Source organism: Mytilus trossulus, chromosome 12 (genome assembly GCF_036588685.1).
Source record: "Mytilus trossulus isolate FHL-02 chromosome 12, PNRI_Mtr1.1.1.hap1, whole genome shotgun sequence".
In the NCBI taxonomy this organism is placed as follows: Eukaryota; Metazoa; Mollusca; class Bivalvia; order Mytilida; family Mytilidae; genus Mytilus; species Mytilus trossulus.
In genome coordinates, this window is record NC_086384.1 from 11585427 (window position 1) to 11612077 (window position 26651).

The 26651-nt window shown below is 30.5% G+C and overlaps 1 protein-coding gene across 3 annotated transcripts; it reads right to left on the reverse strand.

The window, feature by feature from the left end:
• On the reverse strand, positions 1 to 26242 carry LOC134692857 (period circadian protein homolog 2-like). 3 transcript variants are annotated; one of them, XM_063553465.1, is made up of 23 exons: positions 25978 to 26242; positions 20719 to 20805; positions 18768 to 18854; positions 17914 to 18083; positions 17199 to 17290; positions 16387 to 16473; positions 15548 to 15671; positions 13793 to 13853; positions 13251 to 13411; positions 12842 to 12923; positions 12090 to 12196; positions 11551 to 11704; positions 10543 to 10654; positions 9989 to 10070; positions 9286 to 9341; positions 7720 to 7811; positions 7005 to 7093; positions 6345 to 6418; positions 5238 to 5799; positions 4589 to 4707; positions 3950 to 4069; positions 3094 to 3345; positions 1 to 2599 (listed from the first exon to the last, which is right to left on the reverse strand). In XM_063553465.1, the coding sequence occupies exons 2-23, from the start codon at positions 20763 to 20765 to the stop codon at positions 1679 to 1681; spliced, it is 3651 nt and encodes a 1216-aa protein (XP_063409535.1). In that variant the 5' UTR covers positions 20766 to 20805; positions 25978 to 26242; the 3' UTR covers positions 1 to 1678. The 3 variants fall into 3 exon arrangements, with proteins under 3 accessions (XP_063409535.1, XP_063409534.1, XP_063409536.1); XM_063553464.1 differs by lacking the exon at positions 25978 to 26242 and adding an exon at positions 24770 to 24948; XM_063553466.1 differs by lacking the exon at positions 25978 to 26242 and adding an exon at positions 24743 to 24921.
• Positions 26243 to 26651: the final 409 nt, after the last annotated feature.

Consider the following 26651-nt stretch of genomic DNA (forward strand, 5'->3'; position numbering starts at 1 on the left):
TACCATGAAAATAATTTATTTTCAGTATTTGAAACATTTCAATACATGTAACAACATATAAATATATTTTATTTTACTTACAAATAATAAACTTCATGAATAAATGTATCTTATCACATTGTACAATATTGTAAAAAAAGATTTTTGTCTCATGTCCCAGATTAGCTTCCTGCATTTTAGATATAACTCTGAACCAGCACAATCTGTTTATTTACACAAATGAAATGTAATAATACCATGAATACTGTCAATATTTTCATCATTTTTTTTTAACTTCTCATGTTTAACCTTCATGATTAGTTTCTAGATTTTTGTTTTAAACAAAAGTCCAGAGCACTTGAGACATATTGCACAACTCCATTGATATATCCTTAAACATATTCAATACTGTTATAAAATGAACATATATTGGGTAAATGATTTATGATGTATATTTAAAAATAAATTTATCAATGAAAGCCTTACACATTTTGGTCTAAATGTTAGATTGTCAAAAGTTATCTCTACTTCATAGAGCCTCTAATTCTTTGTTATTTTTGTACTGTATGCATCAACTTTTTGTTAGGCATTATATGTGAAAAATGAAGTACAGTCATGACAGTAGCTCAAATAAATTCATATCAAAGAGGATATTTAATTGACAACTTTTGAAAACCTGATAGTAAATTGCTAGTTAAAACAATAAAATGTGTAACAGAACATTTAGAATGCATCAAGATCATGTTTAATAACTTCTGTTTGATTGTTATTCAATGGTAACAAACTTTACAAATATCCATGATTTCTATTTAATTTTCATTGCCACATTTTTACTCACATTCATCATGCTCATGATATAAACGCAATTTAACTGTAGGAAAACATTAACTCACATTTATACACAATTATTCAAACATATTCACATGTATACACATCTACACACTTACTCTCTTCTCATAAAACAACAGTAATACACAATAATTACACAATGTATATATATTCAATCTTTACAACTTGATTGCCAGAAAGTCAGTCCTGTCAGATTGATGTTGTCAATACTTTTACATGATAAGACAATATCCCAGTTTTCAATTAAATGGGGGTAGGTTTGGAATCTTTATTGAACTGAATTTTTACAAACTTTAATCATATCTCTGGTTGAAATAATTAAGAGTGTATTGTTTTATTTTAGTTCTTACAAGGCAAACTTTTTCTTTAATTGACCAATCGAACGTAAAAGTCTCAAGACCTATACAATTTGAACAAAATTGACTGGCAATTTAAATTGTTACTGTTCATATAAATGGTTCAACATAAAACTGTTAACAACAAGAAAGTGGTTTTGTCATTTTCTTTATCTAAGCAATACACTCTTATTTCTTGCTTAGATGCATGCCTGGTTTTAAGTAATTCTGCTCGCATTTGGAAAGCATTGATGCAACCCCATTCCTTTTTGGGACTTCTTTCTTTACGAGAAGTGACCTCATGATGTTTACGAACACCATATAACCATTTACAATAAAACAACTTCCAAGTTCTTTTTATGAATAAGATTACCTAGGTAAATCATGTTGTAAATTGGTGAAATGATTTCTTTCAATAATATCATTAGCATTGGGACATTGGAAATGTTCAAAAATGCATGATGGTGAAAGTCGTCTATGAAACTGACAAGAAACAATGGACCGCTTCAAAATGTTTAGTCCACTGCATCCATAATATCACATAAGTCCTCCATGTCTGGTGAATCTCTGATTGGATGCTCTGACGAGTAAGCTTCTGACATGTCCTGTGGGAACAATGGCTGCATGAACAAACTCTCAAAAAAGTTCTCGTTCGTTTTTTTCATATTTTGTTCCCTAATACAATTTGAGCATTTAGTATTTGAAGACATTTCTCCCAGAGATTCACAAAAACGACAAGAAATTTTCTGTTCTTCAGTTTTTAAGTCTTCTAACAGATAAGACAATTGGTTTTGAACCACGGTTGATTGGTTCATTTCATTCAACCTGTTCAAATCATCTAAAAGAACATCTTTCCTTGTATTGTTTTTTAAAGTATACTCCATTGCTATTCTTTCATTCATATTAGCTTCTTTAATCCAGAAGCCTTTTTTGGAATGTTTAAATTGGGTTGGATTCTTAACAAAGAACTGATCAAATTGACGAGCCAGATTTTGAGTCTGGTTTACGTCATTCTCCGATTCTGAGTCCTTGTTCCCCTCCGATAACTTTGACGATTGTGTATCGGACTCTTTCATTGAACTTCCTTTATCGTCAGTACTCCTAGAATCACTAGGCGTGAGATCACTGGACTTTGAGCTTTGTGACTCCATGTCAATAGAACTGTCATTATAACCAGACTTCTGCAGTGAATCACATTCCGACTCGCTCTTCTTTTCCTGTTCATCCATTTCATCACCAGCGAGAGAATTGCAAGTTTCTGAGAAACTTTTATCCTCACTTGACTTAGTAATTGTTTCGTCAGTGGTTTTTGAAACAGAAAATGAATTCATTGAGCACCTTAGTTTCTGACTGGCTACAATTTCTCGTGAATCACTTGAAATATCGTCTTTAAACAGATCAGGGTCAATCATAAACAGGTAGTCTGCTTCTTCATCCTAAATAAAATAATGGACACTTTAGACACTTGTATTTTTACTAACAAAATCAATCCCCCTTTTTATTTTTATAACAGATCATTTCAATACTTGAATAAAGCCTATTATTAGGCATTAATTTCAAATTGTTTTATATTTATCAATCAAAAACTTATTTCGTCTCTTTACTTAGTTATAAATTGCAAGTGACCTTCAAGCATACTTATAGGTTGTTGGTTTTTCTGTAAAAATTGTTTTACACAAGTTGTTTTTAAGGTCCTTTACAGCTTGCTGTTTCGTGCAGGCCAAGGTTCCATGACGGCTGTACTTTGACCTATTATGGTTTACTTATAACTAATTGTGACTTGGATGGAGAGTTGTCTATTTGGCACTCATACCACATCTTCTTATATCTACAAATGTTCAATATAAGATGTCTATTGGTTATTTGTGTTGTTGGTTTGCTGTCTTATTGATATGTAAGCTACATCTATTATTCCTAACATTGAACTTACTTCAGTTGGCTCCTGACTTTTTTCTATATTTTGTTTTAATTCGTCCATTTGTTTCAGTAACACATCAGATTGCTTCAATAGCTTTAATGCATCCCGGTCCTCTTTCATAATTCTGTTGAATTTCCGTCTAGGTACTGTGTATCTCATTTGTATCCCCTCTACCCAGAGAACTCCAAACAACCAAGGAGGGTCTGAGTGCCTCTTTCTCTGAGTAGCTGTAGCTGAAGCTTTAGATTCTTTGGCTTTTGCAATCTGAACAAACATAATAATAAATTAGCATACTCAATAAAAGATCTAATCAAAAATGCTGAAAATGTGTGTAAATTTCTCTTGATTTTGATCTGAACTGATCACAAAAAAAAATGTATGTACCCTAAATAAAGTGTTAGGTTAGCAATTTTTGTAATAAAAGATAGAAGACTGTATCAAATGATTTTCTTCATATTTATAGTAATAAGGTATAATGGTGGCAAAGGCCTATGTAAGCAATCGATATTTTTTTAAGGTGGTACCTTAGCACTACAGGGAGATAACTCTGTAATATCAGCTGAATGTTTTAATTATGTTGCGTTGTGAAGGCAATATAAAGCTTCTCAATGAGGAAAATTAGTGTTTGTCAAACTGCTATATAACCAGTGTAATTTTTCTGATGAAATGCTTGGTTAGAATTTTTTGAATTTTTTACATTTTTGTTAAAGGGTCAAAGTAAATACTTAGTCAAAATTTTATGAAGATTAAACGAGCCATATTAATTTTAGTGAAAGTGTTGGGTACCACCTTAAATTCATGTTTAGTTTTATTTCTTCTTGATATATATGTTTAATTTTATTTCTTCTTGATATTAATGTTTGCTTACCTCTTGGTTATTACTAAGCTCCAGTAGGTACATCAATGAAGAACTTGTGTTCTCTCCCGATGAGGAGTCTGAGATTGACATTGCAGTGCTACCCTTGTCACCAGCCTGGGTGAATATCGCCTAAAAACAGACAGGTTTTACAATGAAACAATGATAAGAGAAATACAGAAATGATCAAAAACGAGTTTAAAAATAAGTATGGAATCTTTTGTTTCTAAAAGAAAAGTTAAACAAGAATGTGTCCACACTATCCTTTTCTATGTTTACTGGACCGTGAAATTGGAATAAATTCTCTAATTTGGCATTAAAATAAGAATGATCTTATCAAAGGGAACATTTATACTAAGTTTCAAGTTGATTGGACTTCAACTTCATCAAAAACTACCTTGACCAAAAACTTTAACCTGAAGTGTAACAGACAGATGAACGAACAAACGGAAGCACAGACCAGAAAACATAATGCCCCTCTACTATGGTAGGTGGGGCATAAAAACATTATCAATTAATTAGTTATACAGTCATGTGGAATTAAGTTTGAATTGATTCAAAAGTTTACAAGGAGAAGATTTAATTTTTTAACTACAGACGGCAAACAGATTGCAAAAGCTTTGCTTTTTAGTGATGATGTGAAATATTTACCTTATGCTTGGTTGTGGCCACCCCTCTGGTATCTCCACCTGTCCATAAAGGCATGGGGTATGATAGAACAGTCATCGGCTGGTAAAATCCTCCCATCACTTGTGGGTAAAATGATAAACCTGAAATCAAACGATACATTTTATTAAAAAGCATGATCATAATATACAGCATGAATAAGAGAAAATGACAAATGGTAAAATCTTTCTAAAACAATATAACTGTCATGAAAAGAAATAAAAAAAAGAAACATTTCCTTACCTGTCAGTGCCTGAGAAGCACATATTTATAAATTTTTTAGTTATTATTTTTTTTTTTAACTTAAGTCATTTTAATTTGCCAAAAAAGATAACTTTTGGGCAAAGCATATTTCATTCAGGGGGAGATAATTAGCAAGTGCTACCAAATTTTACATCTTATGAAAGTGAAAATATTTATCTTTCCCACCTTATCTTTTATATATATTTGTAAATTTATTGATCTAAATATCCAAAAAGATGTCAATTTCTATCAATAAAATTGAGTTTTATTTGTCAAATAAAATCCTCTTATATAATCAATATAGCACTGGTTAATTGAGCACCTTATATTCTGCAAGTAATAATGGCATTTAATTCCAACCAATATAATTTCAAACATTTTTTCAACTAACCTGATTGTGGATAGTAGGGCCACTGTATGTTTCCTGGGTTGCCATTGGTGATTGGTGGTTGTTGTGACAACTGAACAACAGGCATTGGTCCACCTTGATACATTGCCCCTGTACCCTGTGGGGTCAAACCAATTCCATACATATTAGAAAAGGCTATTTTGGGCGGTCCACCTGGTGGTTTCAACATAGGTCCTGTTGTGGTCATGGGAAAAGGTGGACACAACATACTGACATCCTCTGCTTTGAATGATTTAAATCTACGTGTTTCATCGAGATCGGTGGAATGTCCCCGTTTTAGCCCCTGAGAAGATTCCTGTTGTACACTATATTTACTGGTCATGTTGAGTAAGACCAGATTGCTATCGTGTTTTGCCTGTTCTAAATACATCTTTTCCTGTTGTTTGGTATGTTCTTGAAGTGTTTCTTGTGTCAATGACATCAGAACATTAGGTTCTTGAATAGGTAAAAGTATAATCTGTGCTTCTCTACTGGTCTCTTCTCCAATCTCTTCTGTTTGACAAGATGGACTAGGGACCATGTCTTCTTTCTCAGATACAAGTACCTGCAAGATACAAATTCTAATTTGACATAGGCGCTAAAACTTAACTTCTTCACTATTGGACTTTTGTTAATTAAATTAATATAATTTAACAAGATTTATTTTATGGGATGGTTTATACTGTAAATTCAGAAATGAATAATATATTGTGATGAGGATAAAATTATTAAAGCTATGTAGTGTTAGGTACCACCTTAAATTGTATGCACATTTAACTGGCACAAAGTGGGGGCAAATAGTCACAAATTAGGGAAAATTTCCATAGCTTTAATAAGATCTAAAATAGATTATAGGTGTGAAAAGGAAGAAGAATACATGATTTGTGACAATTCAGGTGTGAATTTCAAACACTTATTGTTAAAGTGATATTTTTTCGATTAAGGTGTGTTTAGAATAAACATACCACAATGAATAATTAGAAAATACTTCCAAAATTTTTCTGAATTCAGAATATTTGCTATTTAGAAAGTAATTTAATCCTCATCACAATATATTATTCATGACTACACAAGTTTATTCTATGGTTGTTCTATTTATATAGTACATACCTTAGTGCTGCTACAAAAACTGGGTGGTTTTGGATATGGAATGTCAACTCCAAAATCAGGTACTTCATCAGAATCTGTAAAAATATTAAAAACATATAATTCCAATGATCATTTTGACTTATGAGACAAAAGACAGCAATAAAACATGTCAGATTGTAAATAATCTAATAGAATATCTTTTCAGCTGAATTTGATAACTTAATTACTCCATCACATATTTTCATACATTTGCTATAATTTTACATGAACGCAAATAATTATTATTTGTGGAAATATGAAATTAAACTGAATAGGAAATTACTTCTGATTAATAAATTCATGGTTCATCAAGTTTCTATTTCTTTTTAAAAACATGTGCTTAAGTTTTTTATTTAATAAATGTCTCTTGTAATTTATCTAAAATCTGTTATCACCTGTAGGTAAAGAGAATTCACCATTCCAAATTCTAATGCATTCTGGGAAATATTTTTAAAGGTGTACACCAAAACTTAATTTGTAAAGAATGTCTTGTACATTGATATTTTCAACCAGACATAATTTTATTTTCATTAGGTGTTGTGGTGCTAAAATCATTTAGATTGTGCATTTCTGTATACATTTTACCAAAAACATAATTGATGGTATATTTTTTTTAACAATTAATTGATTATAAATACTAACCAATGGCATTACTGTCGTCTGTGTAACTGTCATTCCCGCTTCTTTTATCGGATGATGATGAATAGGTTTTTGGTTGGCTCATCAAAAATCTAAAAAAAATCAAAAAATCTAATATTTCTAAAGTTTGGATGAAATGGTCTAACAATTATTGACACTATCTGTTTATCTGCAATTTATTTACAGACAATAAGTTAGTCAGAATATATCTTCATGATTAAAGAAATGTAAATTTAATGGGACCTGAAATGTCTATATCGATAATTACTTATGTTTGTTAATAAAATTCAGACTAATTTCTTCATCATGTAATAACTTTTTATAAAAGGCTATTACAGATTAAATTTTAGAAAATCTTTTTTATTCAGTTTCAAAGAAAAGGTATTTTTACATGGCATTTCATCAAGCAATAAACAGCTGTACCAGGTGCCCTTTAATGTCAGTCACTTTACATTTTGACCTTTACAATGACAGTGCCTTGGCCAGTCAATTAACACTTAGCTAGGCGTGTCATACTTTCCTTTGAAATACGTAACAGTAGAGACAAATGCAATTGAAAATATTTCACAACATTTGTACTTGTGTCTTTCACAGTTTGTTTACTTTTGTCTTTCGTCAAATCAAATATTAGTCATCATAGAGTTATGAATGACCTTTTGACGATTTATGAAAGACCTTTTGACAACAAAGTTTGATGATGTTTGTATATATAACTAACCTTTTGATATTGTTTGTGTAGCTAAGTTGTTCGTAGGTTCCTGACAAATTGTCATCCAATATCTCATTACACTGTTCATTTCGTGTGGCAGACTGCAAAAAGAAAATCAGTTACGTCATAAAATTGTTTACAAATTTAAATTAATAAACAAATATCCAATAATATTGTTGATCCCATTTATAACTAGGGGATCACAATCCAATATAAAGTTCTATCTATTTTGACAATTGACTTATAAATTATGTTTCTAAATAAAACACAGGTGAAATTCTACCAACTTATTTTGAAACTTCTGTTCTTGAATAAAATGCAGGTAAAATTCTGCTAATCAAATCAGAATATCAACTTTATTAGTTGTTTTTTTTTTTTAGTGTTTTTATGCCACTTTTAAGCACCGCTTTTGGGTTATTTCTTGGCGGCCAGTTTTTCTTGGTGGAGGAAGCCAGAGTGCCCGGAGAAAACCACTGACCTTCGATAGGAAAACTGACAATAGTCAATTAAGATTGGAACTTTATTAGTTACTCAGTTTCTGAAAAAATGCAGGTGAAATTCTGCTAATTTATTTTGACAAACAATCTTTTTTAATTAATAGTAACTTCTGTTTCTGAATAAAATGCAGGTGAAATTCTGCTAATTAAATAAGTCTATCAACTTTATTAGTTACTCAGTTTCTGAATAAAACGCAGGTGAAATTCTGATAATATATATAAATAATCAATTAATTAAATTCTGTGTTTCTGAATAAAAAGGCAGGTGAAAGTTTTCTAATTTATTTTGATAATCAATTTTATTGGTCACTTCTATTTCTGAATGAAACGCAGGTGAAATCCTACTAATTTATTCAAAGTCTATCAACTTTATTAGTTTCTTTAGTTTCTGAATAATACGCAGGTGAAATTCTGCTAATTTATATAAACAATCAATTAATTAAATTCTATGTTTCTGAATACAAGGCAGGTGAAAGTTTTTCTACTTTATTTTGATAATCAATTTTATTGGTCACTTCTATTTCTGAATAAAACGCAGGTGAAATCCAACTAATTTATTCAAAGTCTATCAACTTTATTAGTTTTTTTTGTTTCTGGATAAAACGCAGGTGAAATTCTGATAGTTTATATTGACATCATGTTTTAACAATAATGGAATGTAACACTTTGTGATTTTAATGACTTACAACTACAAATTTCGACCATACCTCTATCCATTCAAAAAATACAGGGTTCATTCTGAGTTTTTTAGTGGCAGAAAATCACTGCATTTTGTATTAAACTACCAATTTGGCTGCCAAAAATGACTTTCTTTAAAAACATTTTACTTGTTTGGATAAATAAATTTTTTTATATGAGCGTTACTGATGAGTCATATGTAGATGAAACGCGCGTCTGGCGTACTAAATTATAATCCTTGTACTTTTGATAACTATATATTCGGAACATAGGTCCCTTTCATTTATTGTGTTTGAAATGTACCACTAGCTCCTGTTAAATTTTACAGTTGTTTGACATAAAATATTGTTTTTTTACCATGAAAAAACTGCATGAAAATTATTTTTTTCACAAATAGTACCTGTAATTTCTTCTTAGCTTCTTGTGTTCTGATTGAAGTCTCCTCTGTGTCACCATCTGAAATTAATAATTTAAAAATCAAAATATCTTTAAATCTTTAAAAAATCTTTAAAAAAAACCCACAGAAATTCTAGTGAGCAAAATTACCCCCCCCCCCCCTTTTTAGTGTTTTTCAGACTGATAAAAATAATAGAAATGTAAATTAGAAGTCAGTGAAAACAATACACAAGAATAAATTAAACCTTACAGCTCACACCCCACAATGATTTACTTGAACTTCAACTAACAGATTGGAGAGGTTTCCCATGTCATGTATTGTTTTTTGTTACAGCAGAATGCAATGAGTGTGTAGGTAAAGGCAGAATCTTTGGTTAGCTTGCTTGTTAGCTGAACTGTGAAGTCATTATTAGATAAGGTATACTACCCTCCTTTTGGAGAAGTCTAGTCCTTTAGACAGATAGATTGGTTATCTGTGGGACCAGTCTACTCTTAAAGAAGGGTAGATTACTTAACCTAATAATGACTTCACAGTTCAGCTAACAAGCAAGCTAACCAAAGATATTACCTTTACCTACACACAATGCATTCTGCTGTAAGCGTTTGATTGTAAAAGCTTTAACGATGAGTTTGACTAATAGATTGTAATAAGTTCCCCATGATCATGTATAGTTTTTATTTAAGCGTTTGATTATAATTGCTCTTACCAGGAGTTGGACTAGCAGAAACGTCTTCAGTCGGTTCTTCTACGATGTTTAGTGCCACAGTTCTAGCTTCATCTACTACAGGCTGAAAAAATCAAATTATTTCTAAATAAAAATAACAATTAGTGTTTGTTCATGTTGTTACTATAGTAAAGGCAGTTAATGTTGCAAGGGTTTTAATTTTTTTAGTAGTTTTATAAAGAAAAAGATCCCCTGGAGTGAAAATTGTTCTCAAGAAAGATCAAGAACAAAAATGTGTCCTTAGTACACTGATGCCCCATTCACACTTTCATTTTCTGTGTTCAGTGGATCGTGAAATTAGGGTAAAAACTCTAATTTGGTATTGAATTAGAAAATTATATCACAGGGAAAAATGTGAACTCAAGATGATTGGACTTCAACTTCATCAAAAACTACCTTGACCAATATCATTTTTCCTAAAAAATTTGCCACTGAATGGGCAATAAAAAAGACAAAGACCAACTCACAAACAATAGTACACAAAGCACAACATGGAAAACATAAGACTGATATTGTATATGTTAAAAATAACTCACTTGTAGTAACAATTTTCTGATTAATCTGAGATTTTTGTGATATTGCTCCGGTTCCTCTGCAATACATTCCTGACGGGGTGGTTGTGAAAAAACATCTATGTTTTGTGGTCCCCTGTTAAAAAACATTGACAATTTCATCTTGATGTCCAGTAAGTTAGTTCACATGTGTAAAGAAATAGTTAAATTAAAATATTGGTACAAAAAAATAAAAATGTTGTGAATAGGGAAAACAAATGGGCGTTTATGTTTGACAAAACACGTGAAAAAGTTGTTAATTAGTTATCTTTTGTCCTATTGGTTCTTTCTCATATTATCACTTACGATTGTGACGTTTCAATGCAATTTCCTGTGAATGCAAGTTTAATAAAAGCCTACGATCTTTAGTGGTAAATGTCACCATGGCAATCATACAATATTTCCTCAAATCGCAAAATTGCATAAAAAAGTGTTAGTAAACATCGCAAAAATTCATTAAAATTTATCAACAATAAAATACTCATCTCCCAAGAAGAAAAAGCTTCCTGGCTGTGTTTACTTGACCCAAAGTAACATAAATAAACATTTCAAAAATTGCTAATTTGTAAAAGTAAAAAATATGTTTGTTTGTTCAATTAAGAATTAAAGAATTTCAAATTAAACCCTAGCTTTTACAACTAATACGAAAAGAGATCTCTTAGGTGACAATTAACATACTTAGATTGCCCAAAGCCTAGCTAAAGGTAGAGATGTTGAGTAGATTGGACGGCATTCTCTTTTTTTTTATAAGCAAAGAGAAATTGAAGTGTCACAGGTTTTTCAGTCTTCATGCCTATCTGATTAAAAACACTTTTTTACATTAGGACAATAAAAAAAAAATTGAATAAGTAGCTTTATTTTTTGTAGGATAGGTTAAAACAAACAAACATATTTCTTTAATGGCCTTATGAACTATTGAATATCATGTAAAAGGTCAAAGTTAATGTATTTGCTTCCATGAAAATTCCAATTAGGAAATATATTCAAACTTACTTGATGACTGTATGCTGACCGATGATAAACTCCAATCTTTTGGACCAGGGGTTAATAAAACTGGACCATTCTGTCTTTACATAAATCCAGTCCCCATTGTGGGTCCTGAATCTAATCTTTGGACTACTGATGGTTGTGCCCTTTGAAGTTACCACTGTAAAAAAAAAATCATTTTAAAACTGTCATAGCTAAAAACACTTTAGCAATTCTTTGGTTTAGAGGTTAAACGCTATAAAACCATGTTCAATCCACCATTTTCTACCAAGTCAGGAATCTAACAGTCGTTGTCCATTGGTTTAATGTGTTTCAGTTCAGTATTTTCTTGATTTTACTGTTTTAATTTGGATCTGGTAAAAATGTGTTTGCATTTTAATTACATTTATTAATAAAATTCTGTGTCCAGTGAACATCATGGCACATTTTTTTAAATTATAATCTGTTTCCAGAGATAATGATGCCACCACACTCTCACTATATTTTAATATTCAGTGACCAAGGATCAGATTAGTAGCCAAAAGATATATCATATTTACACTAACCTTGTCTATAGATATTATAAAGCTGTTCAAATTCTTCAGGATGATAGAAGTCAAAGATAGACATTCCAACCATATCTTGTGGTAAATATCCTAATAATGGTATGGCACTGAAATAAACCAATCAAAATTAATGTAATAATGGTATGGCACTGAAATAAACCAATCAAAATTAATGTAATAATAGTATGGCACTAAAATACACCTATTAAAATAATGTTACAATAATCCCCAACAGATATTAAAACAATACGAAATATGTTAACTTTTGGATATATTTCTTTTTAAATTACCAACAAAGATTTTGTTAGGTTAACCATGTGAATCTAATAATTTATTTCCATTCAGAGAACACCAGCTTGTGTCATCTTATTTGATATCCAGTTGTAGCAATTTACCCTGTTTCACATGTAAAGTAAACTGATCATAAATTTGTGATTTATTCTAATTCATAATAAATGCTGACAATAACATGAATAACTCATTTGAAGATTTCAATAATTAGGATGAATAGACAAAAAATTAAAAAAATAAAAAAAAAAAATGGAAGAAAAATACTTCATACATGTTTGATACAAACAGTTAGCTTGTAAAAAAGCCAGGAAAAAGGGATGGTTTAATATTAAGAGACTCAATTTGAATTTAATTTATGAACTGTATTTTGCTTTCTAGATGTGTAAACATAAATTATACCTACTTTGGATATATATATATATATATGTGTAAGAACAGAATGGACTATAAATTATACATACTTTGGGTGTATATATGTGTAAGAACAGAAGAGACTATGTCTTGTGCCAAAGGTTTTCTTCTCTGTAGTCATTTCTGACCAATCTGTAAAATAAAATTAAATAACACAATAAGAAATGTATTTAATTTACTGTACAATAATACTTATATGGTATGGACGGGTTAATGTAAAAACAGTTGTATGTAAAGGAAAATATAATGCTTCCATTTTGGGAGTTGAAAGTTATTCTCTCTCTCTCTCAAAAAAAATAATCAAGGATCATAGTTTCTGAAAGTATACATTGGTTAAACTAGATAGAAATATTAATATTAAGAATTATAAACCACATTATTTCAAAGTGTTACAACATTTTTACTTGAGTAATGTTAAAACTTTTCTTAATTTCTCACACACATGTTATAAATACTTACTTCCGTTATATGCAGAATTCAAAGGTTGACACTCTAATAATAAGAACTGTTTTGGTTTGAATTTGTCTGAATTAAATTTCTTCATAGAAACTGATGCCTGAAATGATGTATACTGATCTTTCTTCTCAAGGTTGAAACCACTTTTCAGTGATTTATAGTGCCTGAAATAAAATTAAAATACCTTAAAAAAATATTCTTTATTTTTGTGCATTAATCAATTATCAATATAATAAAGATGTGGTATGTATGATTGTCAATGAGACAACTGTCCACAAGAGACCAAAATGACACAAACATTAACAACTATAGGTCACCATATGGACTTCAACAATGAGCAAAACCCATACTGCATAGTCATCTTTAAAAGGCCCCAATATGACAATGTAAAACAATTCAAACGAATAAACTAACGGCCTAATGATGGTTTCTCTTCATATTTCTTAGAGTAAAAATGTATTTAAGAGCTTTGGTATCCAACGAAAAATAATGAATTTACAGTGACATTATTTGGTATTTCAGATTTTGATGAAAAGATCACTTACCTTAATCTACAGTATAAAACCTTCTTAGGTGGTTCTGAGGTGGCATTGCCATCTTCATCAACTAAAATAAATAAAACAAGTTGTAATAAAATAGGTGGCATTGCCGTTATGAACAAGAATGTGTCCCCAGTAAATAGATGCCCCATCCACACTATCATTTTCTATGTTCAGTTGACCATGAAAATGGGGGAAAAGATCATATCATAGGGAACATGTGTAATAAGTTTCAAGTTGATTGGACTTCAACTTCATCAAAAACTACCTTGACCAAAAACTTTAACCTGAAGCAGGATAGACGGACGAATGGAAAGACGAACGCACAGACCAGAAAACATAATGCCCATAAATGGGGCATAACAATTTGTTGTATGACTTCTAATGAAACAACTCTCTACCTGAGACCAAATAACAAAGAAGCTAAAAGCTATAGGTCACTGTACACAAACCATAATGAAAAGTTAGCTATTAAACATATGTTAAAGGCCCCAAAATGACAAATGGAAAACGAGAAAACTTAAGGCCAGATTTATGTACAAAACCAGACACAGAAAACAAATAAGATATACATCAACAAACAATAACCACTGATACAGGCTCCTGACTTGTTTATCTTATAATGACAAAAATTAGTTTATTCGCCTATATTTGAAAGCAATACATTAATTCAAGAAACATTTCTTCTTTTACAGATGTCATGGATGTGTACATCAAGGAGGTAAAAAAAAATTTTTTTTTATTCAAGATACCAATCTCTAAGTTAACTAAGAGTTTTGAAACATTAAATTTTACAGAGAATCTGCCATTAAGATAAATTTCCTACAAACATGTGTTAAATGAAAAAAATAGAAGTAAAGTGACATTTAATGACAAGAACTTCTTTTTTTTAGACTACTAACATGTCATTTTTTTTTAAAATAAAGCCAAATTTAGAAACATGACTTTTAATGTTCATTCTTAAAACCCTATTATTGACAACAAAACCTGCCAGATTAACGATCAGTTATTGATAACACCTTGTGTGATCTTGACCTTTAAGAATTGATAATTATATGACGATCTATCACTGACTACACCTTGTGTGATCTTCATACTAAACAACTGATAATTATATGACCATCAATACCAGTCATATCACATTTATAAACATGTGAGAAAGAAAACTCAACCATGATGACCTATGGTGATCCTTTATTATAATTCTAATATCTGGACACAATGGAAAATTAATTGTTGAATGACGTCAATAGTTCAAGCGGGACAGATTTCCAAATAGGGATTTAGGGTGCTTCACGTGTCTGAAAGTTAGATAACACCTGCCTTTTTTTATAAGTAAATTAGTGAATAACATCTGCTTGGTTTTAACTGTATTAGAAAGTATTTTTTTCTTATAAAGAAAATTTTGAATAAATTATATGAAGCATATATTGAGTATTGCAAAAATAAGATTAAGCAAGTGAAAAGATAAAACACAAAATTGTCATCTTAAAACATCTTTTCAGGCAACAGTTGCATTTTTTTTTTTTTTTTAAAAGCAACCTGAAGTCAAAAAGTCATCATTTTTGGTAAATGCTGCAAACTACTGTCATTTATGACTGTTTAACCCATCAAAAGTTATATTTAACCAACAAACCAATGTCCAATCAAAAAACATAATTTAACATTTGATTGTGAAAATCAGATAGATTAAAGTATGTTTGATTTGAGAGTCAAATTGAATCTTAACACTCTCCTTTTAAAAGATAAAAATATACTTACATTTAATTGAAAAATTTAAATTTGTATCAAATTTGTCCTGTTCGTCTAGGACATAACTGCTGTTGACAGTGACCACATCTTTCCTGTGTAAGAAACTGGTCAACTCTCGGCCAATCCAACTGTCCTGTTAATTAAAATGACATTTTATAAATATGGTACTTCTAAAGCAATTGTCTGGATTTATATTCACAAGGAACGCTTAAACCAAACATTAGATGACCAAGTTTAAATTTATAAATATTTGAGGAGCAAAATGATAATCAAAGCACTAGTAAAGATTGCTTTAATTTTTTCAGTGGGAAGGGAGATTAAACATTGCATTCTAAAATCATTGATTGTAGTTGATTTAACTACCATTACAATTATACATGTATAAAGGAAGATAACTCTAATTTTACAAATTACTTTAACAATGATATCATTGGTATTTTCAGAACAAATATTAGATTACTGCATCTTCCACAAGTTATGTAATTTTCATGACAAGTAAAACATAATTTTGTAATTTGAATATCCAAGCTTATATTTCATTGAAAAAATTCAAGAATAGGATGTTTAAAATGTTATGATATATGTAGTATATTTTTTGTATCTCAAGTCAGTACCATTGGATTTTGGATGCATTTCATGCAAGCTTTATCCAAAAAAGGACCTAAATACACAATCCAAAATCATTTATTGACCCAAGCACTATCTCACAAGACTTACCATAGGGCACAGGGTAACTTAGAATCTTCTTCAGACTTGGTGAGACCTGTACTATCTCACAAGACTTACCACAGGGTAACTTAGAATCTTCTTCAGACTAGGTGAGACATGAACTATCTTACATAACTTACCACAGGGTAACCTAGAATCTTCTTCAGACTTGGTGAGACCTGTACTATCTTCAGTCCTTTTGTACTAACTAGAATCTGTAAGTCATCCTAGAAAATAAAATCATTTTTTACATTGGATTTTTAACACATTCAGAAAAAGTCTCAATAAAAGAAAATTGTTTAAAGTTGATACCCAAATACCTGGTCAATTTCGACAAATAAAATTCATTTCCATACTACAATTCTGTAATATTTTATAAATGCTATGGTTTAATTACTTATACTGCTTTACCTTAGACTATCGAAAATAAAACCATCATAATCGTATAGAATCCTGGCACTTACCCAGAAAAAAATAACAAATCCAAATACAAGAGGAGAGATCACATAAAAAATCAATGTGCTTGTAAGCACTGAAGAATTAAGTTGCTTAAATTTATCTGTGGGAAGTAAAATTATATAATACATTGTAGTAACTATTGGTTGTAGTTCATTCAACTATTATTCTTGACAAAGGAAGATAACTCCAATTTTCAAAGATATCAACATATTTGACCTTCCCAATAATTTGATTAAATGATTATTGGTAGCTTAATGTCCAGTGTCAAATATTTCATGCATGTTTAGGAAGATATGTTTTTCGGAAACTTAGTGATTGTGTTTAATAAAAAAGTGTACAGTTGAGTGAAAAAAAGGTAGCCTACCACAGCCTTGAGTGACAAGATGTTTCAGTGTCAAATATTTCATGCATGTTGAGGAAGATATGTTTTTTGGAAACTTAGTGATTGCTTTTAATAAAAAAGTGTACAGTTGAGTGAAAAAAAGTAGCGTACCACAGCTTTGAGTGACAGGATGTTCATTTCCACTTCGCTTTCTGATGTACTACAGATACTGATACACCTCTCTGATGATACATTCTTCTCATCTGAAAATATAAACAATTGTCTAAAACTCTGATATGCCAAACAAAAAATTAGGTCTAAAGTTTATTTGTTTTCATACATAGGTTAGATAGGTGTTTTTGTTGTGGTCTTTACCTGAGTGTTTATACACCTGTAACTTTGTTATGATTCAGTACCAAAGATACCAATAAAAACTGTGAAGGAAAGGCATTTAGAGTTATATAAAAAAAGAAAGGAATAAAAAAAGGTTATTGATAGGGTCTGTGTTGCTTAGTCTTTTGTTTTCTATGTTGTGTCTTGTACTATTATTTGTGATTTTTTCTTCTTCTATTTTTAGTATTGAGTTATAAGTTCATTTTTGATCTACAAATTTGAATGTCCCTCTGGTATTTTTTCCCCTTTTTTCTTGCGGGTATATTTTTATTTTGGCCGTAGGCAAATTTCATCAATATTGCATACCTATACAAAAGAGTAAAAATATCTAAGTTCAAAAAGCAAAACTAAAACTTTTTGGAATCAGAAATGCCTGTGGTAATATATTTTTTCTTTACAAAAAACATTATTTACCTACAATATGTATCCCCATACATGAGATACTTTTGAACTTACACAACCATTTAACCCTATGACTAGAGATACAACATACCTTCTTTATTCTTCTGTATTGAGTTAATGACATGTCGTAATGCCCCTAATGTTGACACATGGGCACCTCTTTCTGCTGCAGGGTTAACTATCTGTTTTAATTGTCTCAGATACTGCTTCAGTCTTTCTTTCCTCTTATCCTTCTGAATGGTACTATGGGCAAAATCACTACTGCTCAAGAAAAGAAAAAAAATCTATTGTAGAGGACTAGAAGCAGAATATGGAGACAAACTGAGAGTATACATATATATATAAATTCAAATTCTTTATTTCCTTAATCATATGGTTCTCACTGCCATTACTCATTACAATTCAACAAAATCATTCACACTTTCGTACCAATTTTTCTCTCTCAACTCACTCTGATTAAGATACAGTACAAAAGAACATACATAATTAAGTCATCACATGATCATATGAATTTAAGTCATCACATGATCATATATATTTAAGTCATCACATGATCATATAAATTTAAGTCATCACATGATCATATATATTTAAGTCATCACATGATCATATATATTTAAGTCATCACATGATCATATAAATTTTAAATCATACAAGTCCAGTTAGTGAATAAAGAGAGATAACTCTGATTGTTGAAATAAACATTTACAGAAAGAAACAAATTACTGATTAACATGATGATGATTCAAACAACATGAACAAAGCAATACTTGTTTACTGAGGGTTCATATTGAGTCTCAAATATTTAAACACACAACTTATTTAAACAGATACTTAGTATTCCTTTGAATATTCAATCTTGTCACATAGCTATTTATGTTAGTTTATCTTATAACTCTTTACCGGTACAAACCTATATCCATAACTCACTCAAATATAACTTACCTACATCCACTGGTTGAGGGTGGCTCCTCGGGAAACTCACTATCACTAAGAGACATACTGTAAGAACTACTGTTACTGCTTATAAATCTGAAATCACATAAATAATCTAATTTCACGAAGGGAAAATCTTACAACGGTTTGTACTGTAGTACGGTAGTCTGCATACATCTTATTAAAATCACTTCTAGCCTGAAACACTTGGGCTACTGCAGGTATTTATAAATGTTATCAAAATGGATTCAAATATTGACAATAAACATGATAGAGTCAATCCTTTTAAAAAACAACATATTATCAGGTCAACAGAATTAAAAAGTATAGACCCCCAAGTTGAAAGGTAAACAATTTTTTTTTCAAAAAAATTTAAAACAAATATATTGTTTATTTACCTTTATTTGATGTTGTATCATATACAATAAGGATAGGTGTTATACACCTGACCATGAAACACAGTAACCTATCCCACAATGACCAACGGATCAGGATGTAAAATACAAACTGTTGACACAGATAAATGTCTTACCTGTATGCAATGATGGAAGATGCAGATATGCAAATGTGTGAAATTTAAATAGCAGAATTTTGAAATGTTATATGCACCATGTTTTAAGTAAAACATGTTAAAGATCAATGACGAAAGTACATTAAGTATAGGGCCAAATAGTTTTCATTGAAATAAGATATTCCAATGCAAATACCATTGACATATATGATCAAGTTTTCAGTAAATGTATAACAAGTTGAAATGGTGTACTTAAACAAATGTAGACCACTCTAACTTGGTGATCACAGGGAAACAACTCTTTCTAAAATTGCATCAATGGCGTTTTATCTTTATCCCAACACCTTATTTCAATTTGACTTGTATAAAAAAGTACATTTGCTAAATTGAATGAACATATACCTGACAGTCCTTATTGTATGTTTCCTCATCATGCTGACCAATGCAAAAATCCAGATGTATCAAAATTTATAAAGCACTTTTTTAAATAACACAAACACACACACATAGTCAATGCATGGCTTATCACCAATATGTTTTCAGTATTTTTCTACTCCTGAATACTTAAGATGGATTTCTAACTTTGAAAAAATTTATCACCGATAAAAAACTGACGTCACACTTATAACATCACATACATCATTGTACATGTGGAGAAGACAAAATTGCATTGTTTTTTCTAACAAGAAGGTGCTAATGAATACAATATGTTTCTTGAGTCATTGGCCAATGGAAAGAGACACATTTCTTAACATGTGTTGCTTAAGGTTTGGACTACCATAAATTTTTACTTAAGACTACCGTAGTTTTTTAACAATAATGTAGTTTGACATTTGTATGTTTCATCCAAAAATGTTTTACTTCGTGTCTGAAAATACCTTTACAATTGTTTCAGTCTATATGCTGAATTGTAGTTCATAGTTACACAATGTTGTTTTTTACTAGAAAAGTATCACCATCTTTCAAATATTCAGCATGATTGCAAATTTAGAAAAAAAACAGTAAAAATTTAAAGAAATAACCATTACTTCCATACTTAAGGCCAAGTGACAAATATTTCATATAACAGTACCACAACAGTGTTAACTCTGTAAATGGGTTGAAATAGAAACCCAGATCTCCTTTTGCTTAAAGATCTTGTAATTTTGTTTGCTACTGTGCCAGGGGAAATAATCCATACAATATTAAATGATTTTCTCCACTACTAAGTCTAACACTACATTGTTCTATATGTTAATTATTTTACTGTCATAAAAAAACATTGTATTCATTATATTGGGGGCAATTAAATTTAAACATGATACATACAGGTTTAACAATGTCATGTATGTCATATATATCGTTTGGAGAAAGCTTGAATAAACAATTATTCAAACAAAGCAAGCAAGCCAACCAAAGTTTTACTCTACAGGCATAAGGAAGTTAGCTGTAATCTTAAGTTTTACTTACCCACTGAATGAGCCATAAGTTGAATCAATAAATTTTTGATTGTCCATGTTGCTAAATTATGTTCTAATGTCGTACACTTTAGTAAACCTGAAAAGAAAAAAAGAAACTTTTAAATCAAAATTCATCACAGTAACTATGGTAACAGTATACTTTAGTGATATATATACACAGTGACCATGCATGTGATAGCTATTATCTAACATGGCTTACCTTGTATAAGTAAATAAGTTGTGTTTGGATTGTACAAAATTGTTGTAAATTTGATCATGGTCATAGTATAATGGAAAGGTCAATGAATGTATAAATTAAAACGGCAATGCTCATGATGCATCAACATGATGGACATGTAAAATATAAATAGCATTCAAAGTCACCCAGGGACTTAGGGCCAATTGATCTCCTTGAAAATGATATATATAAATACATGTATATCAATGGCTACTCTCAGGATAAATTTTATTTATGCCTGTGGTCTTACCATTAACAGCAGAATTGCATAATTTATTTTCTTGTAGCCATTTTAATCTATAATAATCATGAGAATATGTTATATATATAACATTTTAGTTTGTGAGAAAAATCAGGGTCAGTGATGCAATACTTTATTCCATGTGAATTTAATAAAGTGCTCATGTTTATACCTCGTTATTGGATTTTACTGGTATTGGACGGCTTGGTGATAATATAGTTTACAGTTGTTGAATGTCAAGATCGCACAAAGACAAGAAATGGTAATATAAATATAACACCTTGTGCTCTTGTTTATATAATGATGAACATTCACCTTTTTCTCAATTTTTATCTGTGAAATTAGTTGTATCAAATAACAAAAGATATTCATAAGTAAAAATCAAATAAAAAAGCATTGAACACTTCATCATCTTGAACATACCAGTATGTACAAATAAGGCCATTTTTGGTAAAAAAAAATGTTGGCCAAATTTTAAGGTTTGAGTCCATCTGGTAAAAGTTAATCCAGTAATGAACCAAATTTATACAGAATGAGCACTGCATGCACTGGGTCACCAGTCTATACGGTACCTCAGATAAATGAGTCAGTGTTTTGGTACCAACATACATGTAATTTATAGAATATAGATCTAAAATTTTCTGTTATCTTAAAAATTAAGATCATACTTAACATGATAAAGCAACAAAGATCCCAACTCATAACTCCCTCAGGCAAAGTTGGGCTAAGATAATTCTATTTTTCAATTTAGAGATTTTTGCTCTTATAGATGGGTCTGTCTAATTATCCCCCTTAGTATTGCACGTGTTCATACATGTAGGTGTCCATTAATGTTGTAAAGCTTTGTAAACATTAAGGAAGCACGCTATCTGGTCACAATATATGTATAACCCTAGACATTCATTTATTAATGTTGAAATGAAATGTCTCCTCTCTTTGTTCAATCTCTATAAAATCAATAACAGCAATGTTATTAAGGCGTTAACTCATTAATTTCAGTCAACTGCTAGAAACATGAGAAAATAAAAGTCATTCTGAGAGAAAATTGGATTAATTGCAGTCACATGTATCTACATTTGTAATTCAATTATCTTAAATAATGACATGGTCAGGATAAAGATTTCTAAATTCATCTACGTCTTATAACCTTTATATATTACATGTTTATTAGAGTTACGTACAGTGTAAATAGAATCATTATGCAACTTGGGACTCATCTGCTCAGAAAATGATAAATTCAGAATCAATAGATTTATCTTAATGAGAACAGCCATATATACATTTTTTGTAATCACGTTTATAAACATGTGCGATTCATTGGTTGAATTTGACAGAAGACTATTAATTTATAGCTGTTGTATGTACAATGTAATTGTTAGCTGCATAAATGCTTTCATAACACCCATAGATATACCAGAAGGTGCTGTTGTTAATATTTTGTTAACCTTCCTCTTTAAAAAAAAATCTCAATTAGATATATTTAAGATGAACAACAAAAAAAATGTGTTCATGAAATTAATTAGCATGTTTAACAGTACTTGAATAAGCCGTCTGGCCAAGGCCATCAGTAACTTATTATGGTTGGGCTTAAAACAAGTATTGTAAGAGGATTACAATTCATATATTTGTATTACCATATCTATGAAGGTGGTACCCAACACTTGCACTAAAATTAATTTGGCTCGTTTAATTTCCAAAAATTTTGACAGAGAATTTACTTTGACCCTTTGACATGTTTGACAAAAATATAAAAATTCCAAAAAAAATGAACCAACCATTTTATCAGAAAAATTACACTGGTTACATAGCAGTTTGAATGACAGTAATTTTGATCATTGAGAAGCTTACTATTCCATTAACAACACAACATAATTAAAACGTTTAGCTGATTTTACAGAGTTATCTCCCTGTAGTGTTACATGTAGGTACCACCTTAACATAATTAAACACTTTAAACATTTCCCACTGTAATCAATAGCAAGTTTATCATACTAATTAGCAAATGATTAGTAAACGGTGCTCAAATAATAATATCAGCAGCTGTCCTTCAGAGTAGATTTCATACAGTAATTAACATTGTGGGACACATAGGATTAGACAGGATTTTGTGCAATGTCAAAATTTGCACAGAACAAAATATGCAGAAAAATCATTGTTGAACACTTGCTCTATTAATTTGTATATACTCATGTACATTTTTGTACATGTACAATGTATATAAACATATTCCAGCTTGACAATATTTTAAATTGCCCATTAAAGTGTTGTCCAGCATTATTTAGTAAAACCAATACTAGATGTATAATTGACCCTGTCATGACATGTGTACCCTGAGTCTTTACATTTAGGAATGATCACTTTGGTAGCTGCATGTTTAAATGTATATTATATTGTACCATCATTGACCATGTGTACCCTGAGCTAGTTTAGGATACCTAGTACTTGCTTAAAAAATTAATGGGTACTAATTCTGATCCCCGTTAAAAGGGATGAATAGTATTACTATTTAATAAATAAAATAAAATGGAAAACTATCAACCAACTTCTTTTGAAAAAATTAATCATGACAAAACAGATATCTCACAGTTCTACTTGCAATTACACATGCTACACTTGGCATTGGAAAAATAAGATTTGGAATGTAAAGAAAACATTGCAATGTGTAACCAAGGTCAGATATTGAACACATTTTCTAACAAAATCTTAGCTTGCAGTAAAAGCCAAAACAGTTACATAAATTACCAATAGGAGAGATTTATCTAAAACACCTTACCTGAATAAAGCTTCACTGACAATTCACGATTAGTAAAAAATAAATCTCAAAAAGTTCAACCCATGATTTAATAAAGGTAGGGTGATAATTATATTTATAACTAAATTATATCACTTATAGATGTTCTGTTTGAAATAGAAAAATCCGATGCAAAAGGTGTAAATGAACATGTTGAATCGGTAAAGGTCACTATATGATACTGAACAAAATCGGTTTCTTGTGTGGTTTCTGTAATTATGCTAATGGACATGCAGCTTCAATGTACGTAATCAAGCTTCTGGTGGTCTCATTGTCACACATGAAACTTCTTTTTATTTCATTCCTACATTCATGACATTGATATAATAATTATCATATTAATGATGATCAGAAATGCTTTTAACACCATAAATCACTGTTGGAAATATAATATATAGTACAAATAATTATGATTATTTACTTTTGCAGTATCAAAGGGAAAAAATTAAAGCAAACAATAAATTAGTCTCTCACGATGTCAAAACTATTTGGACTAATCAAATAAATCATCATTGAGTGTAGATTCAATAATTTCCATGCCATATTATCCAAAAATTATAATTTTAAATGAACCCATCGCATCACAAACCTTCATAAGCTACTTTATACACACACATCAAAACATTTTTTTTTGTTAATGAAGCAACGTGAATCAAGAAATCGTGTGTACTTTAAAGTATCATTATCGATCGTTTCATATGTCGATATGAATAACATTATTTTGATACTATTTGAGTGGTGTTTATTTACACATTTGTACGAACCATACATGTATACATATGTATTTTTACCCCTATATTGCATTTCGAACGATTGGTCATGTCTTTAAATCTCATCTGTTTTCCAATCTCATATTCCATTTTCATCCATTAGCCATTTTTGTTGTTGACAATATTTAATCAATCGATAAACATGTAAGTGGTCGAGAAGTTCCGACTGTCACAAAGCCCGGATGTAACCACAAAATGTTGACTGATGCCCGGGGCGCGTCTCAAAGATGAAAGATTGATAACTAACATCAAATATATATCCATGAAACTATGTGCACACACCTTTTAACTATAGAACTTTTGAAAAAATCAAGAACAGCTTATCATAAAAAAATAATCAGAAATAGTGTAATGAAATTGAGAATGGAAATGGGGAATGTGTCAAAGAAACTGACAACCCAACCTAAGAGTGGAAAACATGTTAGCATGATTTTTTAAGTGGAAATGACAGTTTTTTTTAATTCATTCAGCTAATTATAAGTATTTAAATTTTTATCAATTTTATATATCAAATACTTTAAGGGGAGGATCCAGCCATTTAAAAAAAGGGGGGGGTCCCCAACCCAATGTAAAGGAGGGGTTCCAAGTATAATACTCCCATTCAGATGCATTGATCGGGCAAAAAAACAGGGTGGTTCCAACCCCCAGACCCCCCCCCTGGATCCACCAATGACTCCATTCATGCTCAATGATTTTTTATTTAATCAACCCAATTTTTCCCATAAAAGGGGGAGGGCTTGTATCTGCCTATGCCAACCCCCGAACCCCACTCTTGATCCAACACTGAGGATAACCACATGGAATCTTAAATTAAATCTATGACTTCAAAAGATAATAACACTGATTTATACATCCTACCAGGAATGACCCCCTTGGCTGGAGCTTACCTTTATAAAATTAGTAAAATTTCAAAAGACCCCAATTATTGACAAAACACATTCCTATAGTCTTTTATCTATTTATTAAATATGTTCTCCTTGCTCTTTTTTATATCAAATATACTCTATTCTTTATTGTTACCCGCTAGAAGTTATTTTTTTATAGGCACATGTTCACACACAGGTATTGTAAATCTTATGTGTTTTGAGAAGACCCCTTTTTAAATTCATGTGGCCCGGCTCGTGACCACTGCATTGCCCTCCCCCTACTGTTATTCTTAAAATCTAGAATTTGATTTAAAATTTAATAAATGTGCATGAATAATGAAGATAAAATAAGATTTTACTTACATTTTGTTTTTCCTGTTTGGGATGACATTTGAGTACAATATTATAAATTTTAAATTATAAATTCTTTCCACAAATACCACGAAATATTAATGTTCAGTGTCTGATCGTAACCACATTAAACAATAAACTTTTTCTTTCAATTAACTATCTCGTTGTTCTTCTATATTATTCCAATTTATTGACAACTTCGAACACAACGTTTTAGCTACGGACACAGTACACAATGCCATGTGAAACGTGTTTACCAACGTGAATTGTTTTTGTTTACACGTTGTGAATAAATCTCGAGAAGTATAGAATGAAAATATAAACGCGGCATTTTCAAAGGGAGAAAAGGTTGATCTATTAACTAAATATTCGTAAGCAAGCAACAGAGAGTTATGTCTTTGTTCAAAATTCAATTTACACAATATTTCGAATAAGTAAGTAAGTAAGTAATTTTTATTGGTTTAAAATCCAAAATTACAGGATTGATACCAAGACAATACAACTTTTGTTATACGTCTCGGTTATTGTATAGAAAGGTATATACTATGAAAATTAGAGCGCGGGGCTTTGCCCCAAGCTCTTATTTTCATAGAATATACCTTTCTATACAATATCCAATTTAGCACATATTTACAACTTGAGTAATCCTGCAATTAGTCTATTGGCATTTTTTGGCTGACTGGATG